Source organism: Diabrotica virgifera, chromosome 10 (genome assembly GCF_917563875.1).
Source record: "Diabrotica virgifera virgifera chromosome 10, PGI_DIABVI_V3a".
Taxonomy (NCBI): Eukaryota; Metazoa; Arthropoda; class Insecta; order Coleoptera; family Chrysomelidae; genus Diabrotica; species Diabrotica virgifera.
The window spans coordinates 137,879,786-137,899,314 of NC_065452.1; the positions used below are offsets into that span (position 1 = coordinate 137,879,786).

General features: G+C 35.3%; 1 protein-coding gene across 1 annotated transcript in view; it reads left to right on the forward strand.

Moving 5' to 3' along the window:
- Positions 1 to 2,715: 2,715 nt before the first annotated feature.
- Positions 2,716 to 19,529, forward strand: part of LOC126893156 (uncharacterized) — a 59,520-nt gene continuing 42,706 nt past the window's right edge. The window contains exon 1 of the mRNA XM_050663108.1: positions 2,716 to 3,271. Within this exon, the coding sequence (XP_050519065.1) occupies positions 2,716 to 3,271 (556 nt within the window). The remainder of the gene's footprint in view (positions 3,272 to 19,529) is intronic.

Below are 19,529 nucleotides of genomic sequence, written 5' to 3' on the forward strand. Positions count from 1 at the left end.
CGAGAAAATATAACACCTTGCCAGCCTAACTCCCAAGTCTTAATTATTTCAGTTCTCTTGCACAAACTACCTTTCTCATTTTATTGAAGTTGGTTCTTGCCTTCTCTATTCGAAATTTGATTTCTTTGGAGTAATAATTTGTGTGATTAATTATTGTGCCAAGATAGTTATGGTTTTCAACTTGTTCTAAAGTTTTACCTTTAATTGTCAGACTTTTATCATTATTTTGGGTTTTTGATAGCCTCATAAATTTAGTTTTCTTGATGTTTACTGATAATCCATATTGTTCTCCATACTCAACTATCTTGTTCATTAGCTTTTGGAGGTCTTGGAGGTTGTCCGCTATTATGATAGTGTCGTCCGCATATCTAATGTTGTTAATTGGCTTTCATTTAGGTACCTTTATTCCTGCTGTTTCTCCCTCAAGAACTTTTTTCATAATTTCTTCAAAGTATGCATTTAATAATAGTAGTGACAATACACACCCCTGTCGCACTTCTCTTTTAATTTCGAACTCTTCTGATGTATGTTCGTTAATGCGTATGTGTGCCTGCTCTTTATAATATAGATTTGTTATAATTCAAAGAAATTGTAATTGTTTTGCTTTGAGGACGTCCATTAGCTCTTTGTGGCGGACTTTATCGAAAGCCTTGTTGTAATCTATGAAACGGACGTACATATCCTGGTTCACATCCAAGCATCTCTGGATTAGTAGTGTAAATTCAAAGTGGGTTTCTTCGATATCCATATCAAGTGTTTTGGTAAATGCGTTTATGAATGATCTTTAAAAACATTTTAAGTGTGTGAAACATCAGGATTATGGTGCGGTGGTCGCACACAAAACTTCACTGCGCAAGTGAAACATTTTTACACAAAATGTGTAACCTACCTAGAAAACTGGAGTACAAATTTTCATGAATTTAAACTATTCAAAAGCATAGATCTAAAGCGGGCTCCACATTCTCGGCGAAGTTACTTCGCCAAAGTTGACCGAAGTTCGAAGTACCCTCTCTACACACTCGTTCTACTTCGCGAGGAAGTGCGATACCGACAAAGAGCGGTGCGATACCGACAAAGATCCCTTTGACCAGACCAACAGAGAATGGAAGTAGAACGAAGTGAGGCAAAGTTACACAAGTTGGCCGTCTACACTCTCGTACTTGTTGAACCTCGATCGACTTCGGCGAGAGTGTGGAGCTCGCATAAGAAGTGAAATAACATGAAACGATGTTTGTTATTCTCTCGAAGCTTTTAAATTGTATATCAAGGCAACCATGTTAAACGAAGATCAACTCTTTGATGAACTGGGAATTTTGAAAGACGTGGCTACAAGTGAAAAAATTGCTGAGTGGAACAGAGAAGAAAAAAATAGTCAGGATCGATGGCTTAAAGTTTTTAAGTGTGTAGATCAATTCAAACTGAAAAACTTACAAATATTATGCGAATTTATTTTTTGTCTTCCGGGTACTAGTGCGGCTATCGAACATTTATTTTCTGTAATAAATAATTATTATTGGACGTCGCAAAAGTCACAAATGTCCATATCCACTCTCAAGGCAGCGATGCTGGTGTACGCAAATTTTGATGAGACTTGTATGAAATGTTTCATTTACTTCAGTCGAAGCCGGACCTTCTTAAATTAATTTTAAGTTCATAAAAATATGAATGATGCAAAAAACCGGAAGAAGATCAGGCTATTCCAGGTCCCTCGTCTAAAAACTCTTAATTACAGGCTTGTAACTTTTTCAAAGTTAATGTAATGTGTTATGTTTAGTTTAATTGACATAATTTTTTATGTCTAGCTACATGGTTTATCTATTTTTAATGCCAAAAAGTTATATTTGTCCAATAACAAGATACATTTTGCGTTTTTAATACATTTTTTTTGTACTTATTTTTCTTTAAAAATATATGGTCACCGTAAATATATGCCAAACAATTGTAATTTAAAAATAAAAATCGACTTGTTCCAGGATTTTTCTCCAAAGTCGTCCATTTTAGAGAAAATGAATTTATTCCATAATTTAGATCCTCTCATGTATGAATTATTCCAAACACATTCTGCATATACATTTGTAATAATTTTTATACTATGAGTCATTGTTACCGTTTTGAAATGTCAAAAGAGATCCTTTGAGGAACTAGAACAATCGAAAGCAAGAAATTAAAAGTAGCGAAGACCAAATAATCGAACCCATTGTCCAGTACACAGTCGTAAAATATTGCGTCATCTAATCGAAAGTATATCAAATCCGCGGTTTTGGCAGACGGACTATACTTACCAAGAGGATTCTAACAGAAACGTGACATAATATAATCTGCGTTTTATACGCATGTAATTGAAACCATAGTTAATGTTTTATAATTCCTATTCGTAATCCAAAATTTGTAAAGTGTATATGTTCATGATGGACTACTTTTCTGTCTGCGTCCTTCTACCACTTAATTTCCGCCAAATAAAATTCGACTAGTTTTACACTTTATAGTTACATACACTTTTTGTAGTATAAGGGCGCGCCCCTAATGTACGCTGCACTGGCGAAGCGTCCATGTAACCACTGTTACCATTGGTAACAGTTAAAAATCTTGCAAATAAATATTTTATGACGATGAATAATTCCCAATTTAAAACCTAGTAGGACAAAAACAAAGTATTTGGATTGTTCATTTAAAGATGGAGTTACTACAAATAAAATGGTATCTTTGGATGGTGAAATGATTGTGAGAAGTAATAGTTTTAAGTACCTAGGATCGGTATTACAAAGTAATGGAGAAATAGATGGAGATGCATGCAGTAGAATTAGGGCTGGATGGATGAAGTGGAAAGAAGCGAGTGGTGTGTTGTGTGACAGAAAAATTCCAATGAAGCTGAAGGGAAAATTCTATAAAACAGCCATAAGACCGGCTATGATGCACGGAACTGAATGTTGGCCAGTGAAAAAGAAAGAGGAACAACGAATGCATGTGGCGGAAATGAGAATGCTTAGATGGATGAGTGGAGTGACAAAGAAAGACAAAATTAGAAATGAGTATATTAGGGAAAGTCTAGGTGTGGCACCAATTGATGCTAAAATGAGAGAGCATAGGTTAAGATGGTTTGGTCATGTTCAACGTCGAGACGATAATCACCCAATACGAAGAATAGCTGAAGTGCAGATTCCTGGAAGGAGTAGGAGAGGAAGACCAAAGAAGACCTGGGAGGAGACGATAAGGCAGGACATGTTGGTAAAGGGGATTAACATTGATATGACCCAAGAGAGAATTGTGTGGAGAAATGCAATTAAGAAAGCCGACTCCGCATAGGGATAAGGCAAAGAGAATGATGATGAATAATTCCCAATTTACCAATATTTGTACCAATATATTATGTATTAATATTACTTAATTCAGTAAATAGCCAACTACTCGTAGACACACGAAAATATTGGCGAGTTTATGTGACTCAGTTGCACTTTATTATACTCTGTTACCAGTCTCATTTGTGGTTACAATGGTTATATCCTCGCTGTCGCTCGGGACCGGCTAGTGTCTGAAAATTTTGGCGCGCTGTGTATATCAGTAGCCCTGATACCAGATTTAAATTTGGTTACAGTACCTATAAAAAGTCATTTGTCATAAAAAGTCATACAGTCATTTGAGATTCGCAGATGACATCGTCCTTATAGCTGATCGTATGGATGATGCAATAATAATGTTGAACAAGTTATATCACACCTCCTTAGAGGTCGGACTAAAGATTAATATCAACAAGAAGCAAATAATGACTAATCTGGTGCTAAATCGTAATATTGTTGTTGATCGAATGGATATTGAGCAGACTGCATCTTATAAGTACTTGGGACATGAAATTCGGTTGGGAAGAAATAAACAGACGTGCGAGCTCCCACGTCGCATAGGATTAGCCTGGGCAGCGTTTGGTAAACTGAGCTATGTATTTAAATCGGACTTACCCATATGCCTGAAAAGGAAAATCTTTGACCAGTGTGTATTGCCTGTACTTACTTATGGAGCGGAAACATTAACACTCACAAAAAAGGTAATGAACAAGATTCGCATACTCAGAGGGCTATGGAGCGTCAGATGTTGGGTGTCTCCCTGAGGGACCGGATCCCAAACGAAGAAATACTTCGTAGAACAAAAACAACGGACGCCGTCGAAAGAATCGCGTCGCTCAAGTGGAATTGGGCAGGACACGTCGCCAGATTGTCAGACAACCGATGGACAAAACGTATTGTCGAGTGAAGGCCACGAGAAGAAGCACTACGGACCAGAGGACGACCACCAACTAGATGGGCTGACATTCTGAAGCGTATTGTCGGCAACTGGATGCAAGCCGCACAAAACAGAGAAAGATGGAAGGAGCTGAGGGAGGCCTATGTCCAGCAGTGGATGAGTACGGGTTGCTGATGATGATGTCATGATACTTCCTACTATTGTTTGGTATATGTTTTCTTGTGTTTTTGTTCCCGGTTACACTATGGAGTTGTCTTATACAAGATCTTGTTTCTCTCAATCTACGTTTCATCTTTCCTTCTGTTGCGTTTTTCGGTATTGTAAAACCCAAATATTTAAATTTCTTCGTTCCTTTTATTTCTACATGTTCCTCTATTTCCAAGTTTTTGACTTGTTCTTCCGATATGGCTAAGTATTCCGTTTTCTCCATATTTATTTCCAGGCCCTTTCTGTATACCTTTCTGTAATACCAGAGGAATACCTTTCTCTATTCCTCTTTTAGCTTTCTTACCATGCAACTGATATCTCCCTCATCTCGAGCCATCACCACCTTGTCGTCAGCGAAACAGAATGTGTAGGGATAATCGCCCCTTATGGGTATTCCCGTACCCCTAAATTGTGACGTCCACGCTGTTAGTGCGTATTCTAAAAATATTTTAAATAGAGTTGGTGACGTTGGACATCTCTGTAGTAGTACTTTTGTTATTTTGAAGTTGGTAACCATCTTGTTTCCGATTTTTATCTTACTTCATTTCCCCTGTGTGCTTGATTGCTTATGTTAGGCTAGCTGGTATCCCTATTTTTGTCATTGCTTTGGATAGTTCTTGCCTTGGCACGGTGTCGTAGGCTTTCCTAAGGTCTACAAACGCCGTAAATAACTAGTAGTATATGGCTTAACACCCCATGTAGGGTTTCGCCGCTTTCGCTTTCTAGATCCATTTTACGGGGTGGATCAGTCCCCATGATCATTGTATTTGTTCACTAATAATATATGTCTCCATTTCTTCCGATCTATTGCCTTCTTTTTCCATTTTGTAATTCCTGTCCCTCTTAGGTTCTCCTCTACTTCCGTTAACCATTTCGATCTGGGTCGACCACGTCTCCTTTTTCCTCCTGTTTGCCATAATAGCATAGGTTTTGATACTGATTCTGGTCCTTGTCTCCATATATGACCCAGCCATTTGGTTCTTTGTATTTTATTTTCTTTACTATATCTTCACCATTTAATTCTTCTAAAATTTGTGTACTCGTTCTCCTCTTGCTCTTCGATTTTCACTGGACCCAGTATTGTCCTTATTATCTTTCGTTCATTTTCGTTCTCTTCTTGTTTTTTTGTCATAGTCATCGTTTCTGCTGCATACATCGTTATTGGTCTTATTATTGTCTTATATGTATTTATTTTTGTTTGTTTGGTCAATATTTTACTCTTCAGTAGTTTTCTATTTGTTTGGTATACCCGTTTTGTCGCAGTTATTCTTTCTTCGATCTCCGTTTTTCTTTCTCCTTTGTCGTTTATCATAACGCCCAGGTATTTAAATTTCTGTACTTCATGGAATTTTTTATTTCCTATCCTTATCTCTCTGTTTTGTTCTGTTTTTCCGAGTCTCATTAATTTTGTTTTCTTTTCGTTAATTCTTAGTTCCAACTTCTTTCCCTCTTTTTTAATCTCCATTAATAATTTTTTCATGATTTTTCGTGTTTTTGTTACTATCGCTATATCATCTGCATAGGCGATTAGTTAATAACCTGATGCTCTTAGGTTTCCTTTGTGGATTTTTCTTAACACAAAATCTACTGTCAGGTTAAATAGTGTTGCTGACAGTGAGTCACCTTGTCTCACTCCTTTATTTATTTCGAATTCTCCATAAATAAATATAAGGTAAAACAATTTTTGTTGTTGTGTATAATACATTATTTGATATTATTACAAACTTGTCATCCCAATTTATTTTTCAAGCAACCGGCAACCACTCTACAAATTGCTCGACATACGAAACTAGAAATCCACTCTGTACATGGTTTATACATTCTGTAGCGAATTTCTCCTGAATTTCATTTGTGTGAATCAACGCTATTGTGTATTCATACTAAGAGCACAGCCTATTTCACTTTTGACATTACAAATGTTTAAATGAAATTATAAAATAATTGTGTTTCTCGTGCAATTTGTTATGAACACACATTGTTTATTTAATTACTAGAACGATTCTTACCGTTCGGCTTTAGTCTTTCTTAATAGAATCACTTTTATATATTTTTGAGATATATAACACCGGTTTGTAACGTCCTTCTCCTTCCGGTTCCTATTTTCAAGCCGCTTCGATCAGGGCCTATTTTACCACTAGGCCCATGAGGCCCCTGCCTCGGGTCCGTATTTTAATGGGGCCCGAAAAGATTACTGAAAGAAAATTTTTATTGAAAAAACAAAATATTAAAATAAAATAAAATAAAATAAATTATTTCATTTTACGAACAGGCAATGATAAATGATAACAAATTGGGGTAGAGTGATATTCATAAACCATAAACCAACATAAACCATTCTTATCATAAAACTGCAATAAGAGTAGGTAGACTGCCTTGTCGGCATAACAATAAGCAAAATTTAGACAAAACTCCGAAGGATTACCAAGAGGTAGGATTAACAAGAGGTATCGTCGCGTATTGTCATAATATTTATTCAAAATGCACTTTTATATTTAATATTTAGTTTGATGATTGATGCCGTTTTCTTGTTCTTGCAAAGATAAGGTATTGCTTGCTTTTACATATTAGTTTTCAGTTCTGTGCTTTTTAAGTTAATTTAAAGTTCAACTAATCTATTCATTAATCATTAGTCGTTTTATTAATTTCCTTTAAACACTCATTATTCTTAACTGAGTAATCGTTTCATTATTATCATGAGTTACTAACATATATAAGTGGTAGCGAAAAACGAAAAACCCAACAATTAAAATAGCAGGAACGGAGGCACCAAAAGATGCCATATTATCATATTTTGCATCTCAAAACAGTGCACAAACAGGAAGTTCGTCCTCACATCCTGTTCTTCTGCTTCTTCTAATTTACTACAGCCCAAATTGAGCCTTGGCCTCCTTTAGTTTTTGCCTTCACCCTTGTTTATCTGTGGCTGCTCTTCTCCGTACACGGACTATTAGATATGACTGTGCATCGCTGCTTACTGTGTCTTCCCAGCACTTTCTTGGCTTTCCAACCGGTCTCTTTCCCTGCATCCTAGCGTTCATTGCTCTTTTTGGTGGCCTATCCTTTTCCATTCTTATCACATGGCCGGCCCATTGCAATCTTTGTATTCTAATGAAGTCTGACAGGGGTGTTTCCTTATAAAGTTGATAAAGCTCATTGTTGCATCGAATATTCTAAAGATTCTGTTTTCCCTCACAGGTCCTAGTATTCTCCTCAGTACTTTCCTTTCGAATATGTCGAGTTTGTTTTTGGATGTTTCTTTCAGGACCCGTGCTTCACTGCCATAGCATGCTATTGGTCGAATTAATGTTTTATAAATTCTCATTTTTGTATTTCGGTGGACACTTTTAAACCGAAATATATGGGAGAGGGCAAAATAAGCTCTGTTTCCCTGCGTTATTCTCTTCCGTATTTTTTCTCCATCTTCTGATCCATCGGCATATATTTCTACTCCCAGGTATATAAACTTTCCAACCGTTTCAATGTCATCTTGATGTATAATGTTTTGTGGAACTACATTTCTTCTCGTCTGTATCATTGTTTTTGTTTTTTCTGTGTTAATTTCCAGACCTAGCCTTTTCGTTTGCGCTTTTAACTCTGTGTGTGTTTTCTGTGCTCCTGTTGATGTTTTACTCATAATATTAATATAATCGGCATAGACGGCCACTTGAACGGTTCTGTTGGTCAGTAGGTTTACTCGTCCAGTTTGCATTTGCCTAACCGCATACTCCACTGCCAGGTTAAACAATGTTGGGACCAGCCCTTCACCCTGCTTCAGTCACTGCGAAATTTTTGAAAAAATCTGTCCGGTGGTTTTGTACCCGTAGACATGCCTGAGTTTCATCCATTGTGGCTTTAATGAGTCTCATTAGCTTGTATGGTATTACCAATTCAGCCAATATATAGTATAGTCTCTTCCTTTTGACTCAATCGTATGCCTGTTTGAAGTCTACAAACACGTTGTGAACATCAATGTCGTGTTCCCATGATTTGTTCAAGACCTGATTGACTGTAAATATGTTTCATTATCGATCTTCCCCGTCTGAAGCCGGTCTGATACTCTCCAATAGTCTCCAATAATATTTTCTGCTAGTGGTTGGAGCCGCTGGTTTATAAAATACTTACGTGAGGACTTTATACATTACATGCTGTACATAGTAGAGAAATTCCACGGTAGTTTTTGCACATTAAACATTGTTTAATTATTTAAATATAAATTTTATTTATTGTTAATAAAATTTAAATTTCTGGTGCAACTGTATTTCTATTAAATAATTAATACATTTAAAAAAGTTATTATTATTATTACTATTAAATTTTTGTTAGGGGCCCGAAAATTATGTAGTGCCTCGGGCCTGATTTGAAGTAAAATAGGCTCTGGCGTCGATCTGTCCAACCTCCTGGTCATAGATATCTCTCAGATACTGCTTTTTGAATTCCACTTATCTAGGTAGTTTTCAGTCTGTCCCTTTTCCTTCTTGCCGGGGGTTGCCATTCGATTATCAGCTTTGGGTGTCGATGTTCCTCCATTCTTTGTACATGGCCTTACGAACAAAGTTGTTTTTCTTGGATTTCTTCTATTATGTTCGTCTTCCTATTCATAATATCTCGTACTCATTCATTCGTTATATGTGAGACTCTAGAGATGCAGGACGATCTTTGCCAGAAGTCCATTTTCAGTGCGAGCAACTTCTGTTGTGTTCGTGTATACAATTGTCAGGTTTCACATCCATACAGTACCATGCTTTTAAAGATGCTATTATATAGAGGTTTTTCTTTTCTTTTGATATGGTTTTTTACCAATAGTAGTGAGTTCAAAGCTCCTATTACTTTCTTTCCTTCCATAATTGTTTCCTCTATTTCGAATTCTGTCCTTTCCCTTTGTTGGATTCTTGTTCCAAAGTTCCAAGGTATACATAATGAGAGCTTTGTTCGATAATCATATCATCCTCTAGTTGTAACTCATTTTTCTCTCCTCCTATACAAATATATTTGGTTTTGTCTATATTAACGTATAGACCCCATTTTTTGTATTCTCGAAACAGCCGGTTTGTCATAAATATTAAATCATCTTTATCCTGAGCAATCACCACCTGATCGTCAGCAAAATGTGGTGTGTATAGTGTTGAGTTGTCAGTTAGAACATGATATCTACAGACCATTTATTGAAGACTGTTTTGAACTGCGGTTGAATCGACGGTTAAACTGCAAAACATCCTAAGTCAGTTTTATGTAACTTTAGAGGAGAGACGAAAAACATTTTGGCTTCTTTATGTAAGATTCAATTTATTCGTTTTGTGTGTGCAGGGTTTTCTTTAGGTAACGATTCCATTACCATTAAGTAAAATTTAGTAATATTGTTTTTTTTTTGTCAAAGAGCGACTTACGAGGTTTTGTTACTTAAAATCTTAAACTAGCATTAAACTTACGAGGTTTTGTCTCATAAAAATGCAACTTACGAGGTTTTGTAACTTAAAATCTTACTTATGAGGTTTTTGTAGATGTCGCTAGTACCATTAAATTTAAATATTGACTTGCAAGCTTTCGTAGTTTAAAAGATATGTAAAAGTATAAACCAACAAAGTATAAAAGTTTTGCAGTTTAACCGTCGAAATACTGTTTTTAAAATAGTCTTTAATGCTACAACGCTACGTTTTCTTAGACCCTCTTTCATCGTATTCTATGGCAGAAGCTAGTATTTTGTCCCTCTTATTACGTGCGCAAGATATTATAGTGTCTATATCTCTATTTCGTTGCTTAGACTGTTTGAAGGTGCCTCATCTTCGGGAAAAATGTCTTAAATAGCAAGAAACTGCAATCAAAGGTCTCAGAAAACGAACACGAAAGCAGCAAAGAAAACGTGTAATGAATATGGAACCAACAAAGTAAAAAAGAAGGTATTGAAGGCGCTGGCAAGTTTATACACTGTAATACTTTCTGAAACAAAGAAAAAAAGGAACAGGTTTTCTTTCTTTTCGAAAAATGCTTTATTTTTGAGTTATTTACAACTTTTTGTTGAAAAATACCTTTATTGGGGATTTTGGTATTGTTTCTTTTAAACTACTAAATGAATTGTAATTCTACAAAAAGTTTTATAATCTTTAAGCCTTCAAGTACAAGTAAAAATATTTTGACAATGAAAACTCGCTGAAAACATGGAGCCACAAATTTCGAATATTCCTTTCGAGTAGTTACTGCTAAATTTCTACAGCGATTACGGCGATATAGGCGCGCGGCGCGTAGAAATATTTTTTTAAATTTAAAAAATTCATTCAATACAAATATTATTAATAATACTTGATATTATTTATCTCTCCCTGTATCCATTACAAAGCATTTTGCAATTTCGCTTAATTTTATGTAGTACCATCATTTTCTTGTCGATAGTTTCAATAAAATCTGAATAACATAATTATTAAAATGTTTACAGTTTTATTCTGCATGTCAACTTTCCCCTCTTATCTGCATTTTGCTGTAATACCCAGATGTATGCAAATCATTTAATGAAGCTAGTAGAATTATTGACCTTTATATATTATATTTACGAGTACAAGAACATAAAACTAGTACTTTATTATTTCGACAATAAGTTTTTGCTCAAAGACCTAGTTACTAGTCATTTACAGAGAAAATTATTGTTTACTGGGGGCCATCAATAAGGCCGGGGCATTTAGCACTAGAAACACCCGAATAAATGGATTTTAAAATACAGCCCCTACAGACTTAGTTTTTTGCATTATGTTCATTATTTTCATTATTAATTAGTTACATTAAATTAGAAAATTGTTAAAATAAAAATTATATGTATCAACTACTGTAATCCGATCAGGAAACGATCTGGATTAGTCTCAGAGGCCAGGTCATTTGTATTTACTATAAATAAATAAATAAATTATGTTCAGAATGACGCTCACGTCAGGAAAAAAGTCTATTATTCAAAAATGGGTGGAAATGCATAATTGCACTTTAAAGTGCATAAAATGCATTCAAAAATGCATAAACATGTCAAAATCAGTATACTATGGACCAAATGTTGTTATTCGGGGGGTTTTTGGGGTCACTGAACAGGAATACGCCATCAGAACTGACCCCCCGTATCACCTGGTACCCAACGTCACTGCAAGGGACGTCATCTTATAGAGTTTCGAGGGTTTTTGGCATTAAATTGATGCAAACGGATTACTCATGGGTTTTGGGGTCGTTAAATACGAATATGCCATCAGAATTGACCTCCGGAGTACCTGGTGCCTAGGGTCACTACTAGGGTACGTCATCTTCTAGAGTTTCGAGGGTTTTCAGCATCAAATTGATGAAAATGGATTACAGGAGGGTTTTTGAGGTCACTAAACACGAATACGCAATCAGAACCGACCTCCGAAGCAGCTGATGCCCAGGGTCACCGCAAGGGACGTCATCTTCTGGAGTTTCGATGGTTTTCGGCATTTAATTGATGTAAATGAATTACTGGAGGGTTTTTTGATGTCGCTTAATACGAATATGCCACCAAAAGATAAAGTCTTCAGAAACATGTTTGACCGATGAACTAAAGCCCCATAATTTTCTGATCTTTAAAAAAACAAGAAAATATACTATAGACCCTCTCTCCTGTATACTGTTCAATTTATCGCTAGAAAAAGTAATAACGACGTCAAAGATATATTATGCTTAAGACATGTAATGGAGATAAAGCAAAATGTCCCGGTAAGAAAATGCTTCTCGATAGATCTATTGGACAGAAAATATAAAGGTCACAACATGATTTCTTGATAAAATCGACGAAGACATAAGAAACATGGGAATACACATTTGATGAAGCAAGGAAATAGATAGGGAAGACTGGAGGGAAATTCTTGAAGAGGCTAGGACACACGTATGGTTGTTAAACCAGTAGTATACTCTGACATCAATAACAAAATTTGTAGTTGTGCTTCGTCACGTATTTGAGACATTTTGAACAGTTCCAAGATACGAACTCTCAAAATAATTTTAAGTATATAGGATTATACAGGGTGTTTCATTAATAATTGTCCATATAGTAACTGGAGAAACCTTAGCACAAAGTACGAAGATTTAACCTAAAACACTTAAATAAAATGTGGTTCCTTACTGAGTTACAGGGTGTTTTATCTAAAATTTTAAAAATTATTTTTGCTCAGCATTTTCAAACTATTCGACGTATCATTTTCTTACTTGGCAGGAAGTATAGGTACTGTACAAACTACTAAATTATATCAAACAAACGTTTCTGGCTATTACCAGAGGCGTACGACGGGGGAAAGTGAATGGTTGACCCTTTCCAAATTCTACGCCACTGGCATAATTGCTATTTTAGTTCAATTTTTGGATCCTCCAATACTTTCTATGAAAATAATATACTTTTCATTCGTAACGATAAAGTCATTAGTTTTCGAAATCTTTGAAGTTAAAAATGAAACGACACGGTTATTTTGATTAATGTATTATGTCGCTTCATTTTTAATTTCAAATATCTCGAAAACTAATCATTTTATCGTTACGAATGAAGAGCATATTATTTACATAAACAGTATTGGAAAATAAAAAAATTAGCCTAAAATAGCAATTTCGTCAGTGGCGTAGAATTTGGGAAGGGCCAACCAGACACTATCCCCTGTCGTACGCCTCTGGTAGTAGCTAGAAACGTTTATTTATCTTGATTTAGTAAGGTGTACAGTGCTTAAACTTTCTTCCAAGTATAATAAGGATACGCCAAATAGTTTTAAAGTACTGGCTACAAATAATTTTTAAATTTTAATCATATATGAATCATATCATAAATTAATCAAAATAACTGTGCAGTTTCATATTTAACTTCAAATATCTCGAAAACTAATGACTTTATCGTTACCTATGCAGAGTATATTATTTACGTAGAAAGTATTTCAGAATCTAAAAATGGCACTAAAATAGTAATTCCTCCAGTGGCGTAGAATTTGAGAAGGGTCAACCATTCACTATCCCCTGTCGCACACCTCTGGTAGTAGCTAGAAACATTTGTTTATCATAATTTAGTAGGGTGTATAGTAGTAGCACTTTCTGCCAAGTATGAAAAGGATATGTCGAATAGTTTGAAAATGCTGAACAAAAATAGTTTTTAAATTTTTAGATAAAACACCCTGTAACTCAGTAAGGAACCACATTTTATTTAAGTGTTTTAGGTTAAATCTTCGTATTTTGTGCTAAGGTTTCTCCAGTTACTATATGGACAATTATTAATGAAACACCCTGTATAAAAGCACTAGGACGCACTGACAGATATTGGTAGAAGGTTTAGAATTCATCATCATCATCATCGGCAGCCTGTTTTTCCACTGTTTCGTTTTTCTGTTTTTGGTCTGCGTTCAGTTAACTTGCGTGTCCACCTTCCATCCTTGATCTGTGCAACCTGACCAGACCATCCCCATTTCAATTTGCAAGCTCTGTCCACAACATCTGTAATTCTGGTTCTATTTCGTAGGTCTTCAATTTTGATCTTGTGTTTTATTTTTGTTACTCATATCATTGAACGCTCCATCCTTCTTTGTGCTATTCTTAGTTTTGAAGCATGTTTTTGGTTAGGAACAAACAGTGTTTTACTCCATTTTGTATGACTATTTATGTTGTAATCTATACTGTGTGTTTCAATTTTCATATATTTTTTCTATAGCTATATTTTTCATTGTAATTGCCCCAATTTCACATTTAAATCCTACGTATTTAGTATGGATCACAGTTTGGTATCATATTATTTTCGCTGCCTTGAACTATTATTGATTTTGAAAAGATTAAAGATTTTTCAATTAAAAATTCATCAGAGGTCAAGAAATTTGCTGTTTTGTACGCCCACTCTGTTTTCTCCGCACAAAAAGTGAGTCGTGCTTTGTTATGTACGTTATGTATATATACCTTCCAGCAATATATTTATTTTTACTACTAATATTTATTAGCGATTTTTTAGTGTTAATTGATATATTAACCTTTGCCTACAGCTTGTGCTCATATGAGTTATTGAGTCATGTGTTGGAAGTTTGTATTATCGATTTCTATCCGAATAATTGGTGACATATTTTTAGTAATAAATATTTTTGGTAATAAATAAATATGTAAGTATACAATTTATTAAGTAAATCGATAAAGAGACAGTGACTATTAAAAATACAAAGGGAACCCAAGAAAAAACCTCATTTATAAGAGAATGGTAAAATTAGAACAGTAAAGCACGACAGATCAAATATTTTTATTAAAATTAATACAGAACAACAGCTACGAACAAAATTTGGGACTACACATGTTGTTCATTGACTTTAAACAGGCTTACGACTCAGTAGACCGAGATATGCTATATGAAGCAATGATATCCTTAGGTATTTCAGGAAAGCTGGTTAAATTAGTGAGAATGACGCTCAACAATACAAAAAACATGATACCAATGGAAGTAAATTTTTCAAAACAATTCACAGTGAATAAAGGACTGAAACAGGGTGACCCTCTCTCTATCCACAGACTTACTTAACTTGGTACTAGAACACATAGTAAGAAGGATAAAAATTAGCACAAGCGGTACCATATTTAACAACAGACAGCAGTTTATAGCTTACGCTGATGATCTAGTCATCCTAACAAGAACAAAGGAACACATCCAAAAAATCTTCCAAAAGTTCGAAGCAGAAGCAAAAAGGTATGGATTAAGAATCAACCAAGGAAAAACACAATACAGGGTAATCAAAGGAGATATAAATAAAGAGGATAACTATATAAAAATGAAAGGAGAAGGAGATGAATATAAATTTAAGGAAGAATCAGAATTCGAATACCTGGGAGTGGCTGTAACCAATACTGGAAGGGAAGAAAAAGAAATAGATAAAAGATTATTGAAGGGAAATCGAGTTGTGGGTGCCTTAAAAATGATATTAAAAGCAAAAATTGTATCAAGAAACGCGAAAATCAGAATGTATGAAACGATAATACGGCCCACAGTGTTGTATGCGAGGGAAACATGGGTAATGAATCAACAAGAGGAGAAAAAGATACAAATATGGGAAAGGAAGGTCCTGAGAAAGATTTTTGGAGGTATACTTACAGATAGCGGAGAAAACCTGGAGGAGACGAACAAATTCAGATACATATGATACATTTTAAAGTCTTCTACTTTAAAATGTATCATATGTATCTGAATTGCCAATATAAATGAGTCAAATTAAATAAATTATTAGAAGAATTTTTTTACTAAGCAACAACATTTATGTTTATATTAATAGTATTTTGTATTTTGACAACGGCACCCGATTTGGGCGTCGAAACGTTAATAAAAATCATTTTTTAATAATATTGTGGCTTATTTCCCATTCTAAATAGTTAAAATGAAGAAGTAATGGGGATGTATGGGAGACCAAAAATAACGACAAAAATACGAGCCCAAAGAGTTAGATGGCTGGGACATATTACTCGAATGCCAGAAAATAGAAACGTCAAACGAATATTGAATGACAGAGCATTGGGAAAAAGAAGACGAGGTCGCCCAAGGGAGAGATGGTTAGAGGCTGCAGAGAGGGATTTAGAAGAAATCGGGGTTAATAACTGGAGAAAGGGTGCAGAGGACCGAAAAGAATGGAGAAATATTATCCAGAATTTAGAAGCCGTAGGCCTATAACGGCTGTTAGCGCTGTTTTATATATAGAGCACGACAAGCTGATGGATATATTAACCAGTATTGGAATAAACACCTGTGGTCTAAGAATCATTAGCAACCTTTATTGGAATCAAACATCGTCTATCCGGACAGAGACAGGAAAATCCGACGATATCAAAATAAAACGCGGGGTCCGACAGAAATGTATACTATTACCCCTGCTGTTCAACATCTACTCTGAGGAAATCTTGTAAGAAGCAGTAGATTATTAGATGATATTGAATCCGGAATTCGAATTAACGGAGAATGTATCAATAACATAAGATATGCAGACAACACGATAGTACTCGCTGACAGTTCTGAAGCCCTACAGAAGATAATGAATAGAATCACAGAAGTAAGTCAGAGATAAGGACTTTCACTAAACATTAAGAAAACAAAATGTATGATGATCTGTAAGAAAGAACAGCAGTTTGGACGAATCAGTGTGAACGGTCGACAAATAGAACGAGAAAAAACGTATGCCTATCTTGGTACGAACGTTAATGAAAATTGGGACTATTCATTAGAAATCAAATGTATGAAAGAGAAACTAAGATCTGCAGTCAGTTCAAAAACAGATTCAACATTTTCATTTTTCAAACGATTTTTTATATCATTATTTTTAAATAATATGCTTCCTAACTGAAATACAACATCCACAAACACAGCTTCCTAACCAAAACACTACTTGATAGTGTCGTTGAGAGTTGTAGGGAGGCAGGTCTGGATCTGCACATACGAAAAACCAAAATACTCGTAATAAGTAAACTAGAGCCGGATTTAAGGCAGTGGGGACCCCTGGGCAGAATTGGTGGGGGGCCCTACATCCTGCCATTAAAAAAATTGTTGTTATAACTATGGTATCTACATAGTCAACTAGAGGGTTTTGCCTTTTAGAAATTAAAAAAAATATTGTTCTAACTGGGAAATAAACCATAATTTAACTTGAAAAATTATTTTTTTTCCTTTTCTTATTGAATTTGGATTGCTTGATCCATTCAGCCACGATAAAATGATTTTATTGACATTTCGACTTCCACTTCGGACATCGTTATCAAAATACAAAATATTAATGTACTTATTTATATAAAATTAATATTTTGTATTTTGATAATGACGTCCGAAGTGGAATCCGAAACGTTAGTAAATTCATTTTCAAGTTAAATTGTGACTTATTTCCCAGTTATCATCATCATCATCATCATCTTGGTGCTACAGCCCTTAGAGGGCCTCGACCTTCTCAAGCTTTCTATCTCGAGATTTCGTAACAATAGGTTTTTATGGGATGAGGGAGTTAGCCTCATGCCCAACCCCCTTTTCGGAGGACCATTTCTCCCTTCCTCGTCAGCCTTGACCCCACCTTCCACTGGGGTTGGTTACCCAGTCTCCAGTAGGGTTGCTCAGGATTACCGGGGTTCACCCGTGTGATCCGGATCACACTTCTCGGAGGTGAGGATAGGAATTGAGTAGAAGAGGCTAGAGGTGTTATCTGGAAGCAACACCTTATGATTTGCATCACTACAACATTTAAACCCCAATTTATTTCCCAGTTAGAATAGTAAATTACATAAATGCCACAAACAAATAGCTTCAGAACAATATTAAAAAAATGTTGATCTACTTTTATCAGTATATTTCAAATAATAAAAAATACAAGGGCTTTATTTTATTAAGTAAAATATTAAAAGTAAACATAGGTGATGCATGGTTAGAGTCACGGTACTTTTCTATATTTTTTAATTGAAAATTCCTTGATTATGTCGAACACATATGTCTAGATATCTTAAAACATCGTGTTCAAGCTCATTATTATAGAGAGATGATTCAAACGCTCTTGGCTCATCATATACCGAAGTCGATTTTTAATTAACTTTTTTGAGAATGATCTCTCTCCGCAATGCAGTTAGTTAGCATCAGAACTAAATACATAGTATAAACTAAGTGTCACCTCAACGTTTGGAAACGCATAATTCACATTCTCTTCTTTTATCAGTCGGTACATTTGAAGCTCTTTACTTACCTATTATTGATGAGCCAACCTCCTCTTTAAATGAATTGAAAAATTCTACAAATTATACCAGTTCGACACCTAGGTGTTCAACTAAATCATTGTTGTACGAGTCGGTCAGCTTCAGTGAGTGAGCTTCAATTTCATTGGGAGTTAAATTTTACAAATGATGTAAAAATCCAAAATTGGAATGAATGGATTCATATGCAGAAAGCCTCTGACTTAAAGACGAAATGAAGTGATCTATAATAGCGATACAATTTTGAGTCCTAAATTTCTCTGATTTTGTCATTTCAGTCTCTAGAGATGTTCCATAATCCAGTGGAGTCAGTCGAATATTCCTTAAAAGAACATAAATTCGTTAAGTGATCTAAGTGCCGCCACTCCTGAATTAAGGTCTATATTTGGATATTGGAGAATACGTATTGTGCTGTTTGTCCTCTCTAAGATTTCATTCCAAAATATTGCAAATATTCCTGTTTCCTGTAAACACATTCGGTTATACAAACCATTCGCATTGTTACGAGTTGTAAATTGTTCCTCATCGTCTTCTGAAATTTTGGATTATGCTCCTTTAATCTGATTATAACGTATAACTCGTGCTTCTGCGGCATCACTTCTAGATAACCATCTAGTAGTATTTACTCCTTTAGGAACAATAATATTCCTGCCACAGTCGGCATTGCTATCACTTAAAGACGCAGCTTTTAAATACTCCATTAAACAGTTGTATCTATATGTAGAGGAAGTGAACAATACATATAGTTCATATAGTGCTTCTAAGAAATCAAAGAATGTTATGGCAGCAGGACAACACTGTTGCAGCTTTTGCAACTAATTTAGAGAGTTGGGTGCACAAGGAATCCACAACGCCAAAATATTATGTTATCTAATTTCAGCCTGAACACCATAATATTTTCCACTCACAACAGACGCGTTGTCGTAGGACTGTCCCATGCAGTTTTTCAAATCGATATCATCTTCTTGAAAGAGAAGAATTAGAGAATTAAATATATGTTCTGCTTTATGATCGTGATTTCGCAAAAATACATTTTCAACAGGAGAGAAACCTTCCATGTAACGAAATATCAGAGTTAATTGATTGCCAAAAATTTTTCTATGTGAATAATGTGCAGCTTTTTTCAAGTTTCGGGCTCTGTGGGGGGCCCGGACAGCTGCCCAGCCTGCCACCCCTTAAATCCGGCTCTGAAGTAAACAACAGCATATAAAACCGTCTATATATGTAAATAATACCAAACATGAGCAAGTTGATAATAGCTATTTGTATAACAAGGGAGGAAAGTGTTACTTTTCCTCCCGAGAATGAAGTTTACTGCCCGACGCATAGCGGAGGGCAGTAATCATTCAAGGGAGGAAAAGGCACTTTACTCCCATGTTACTACCATGTTATACATA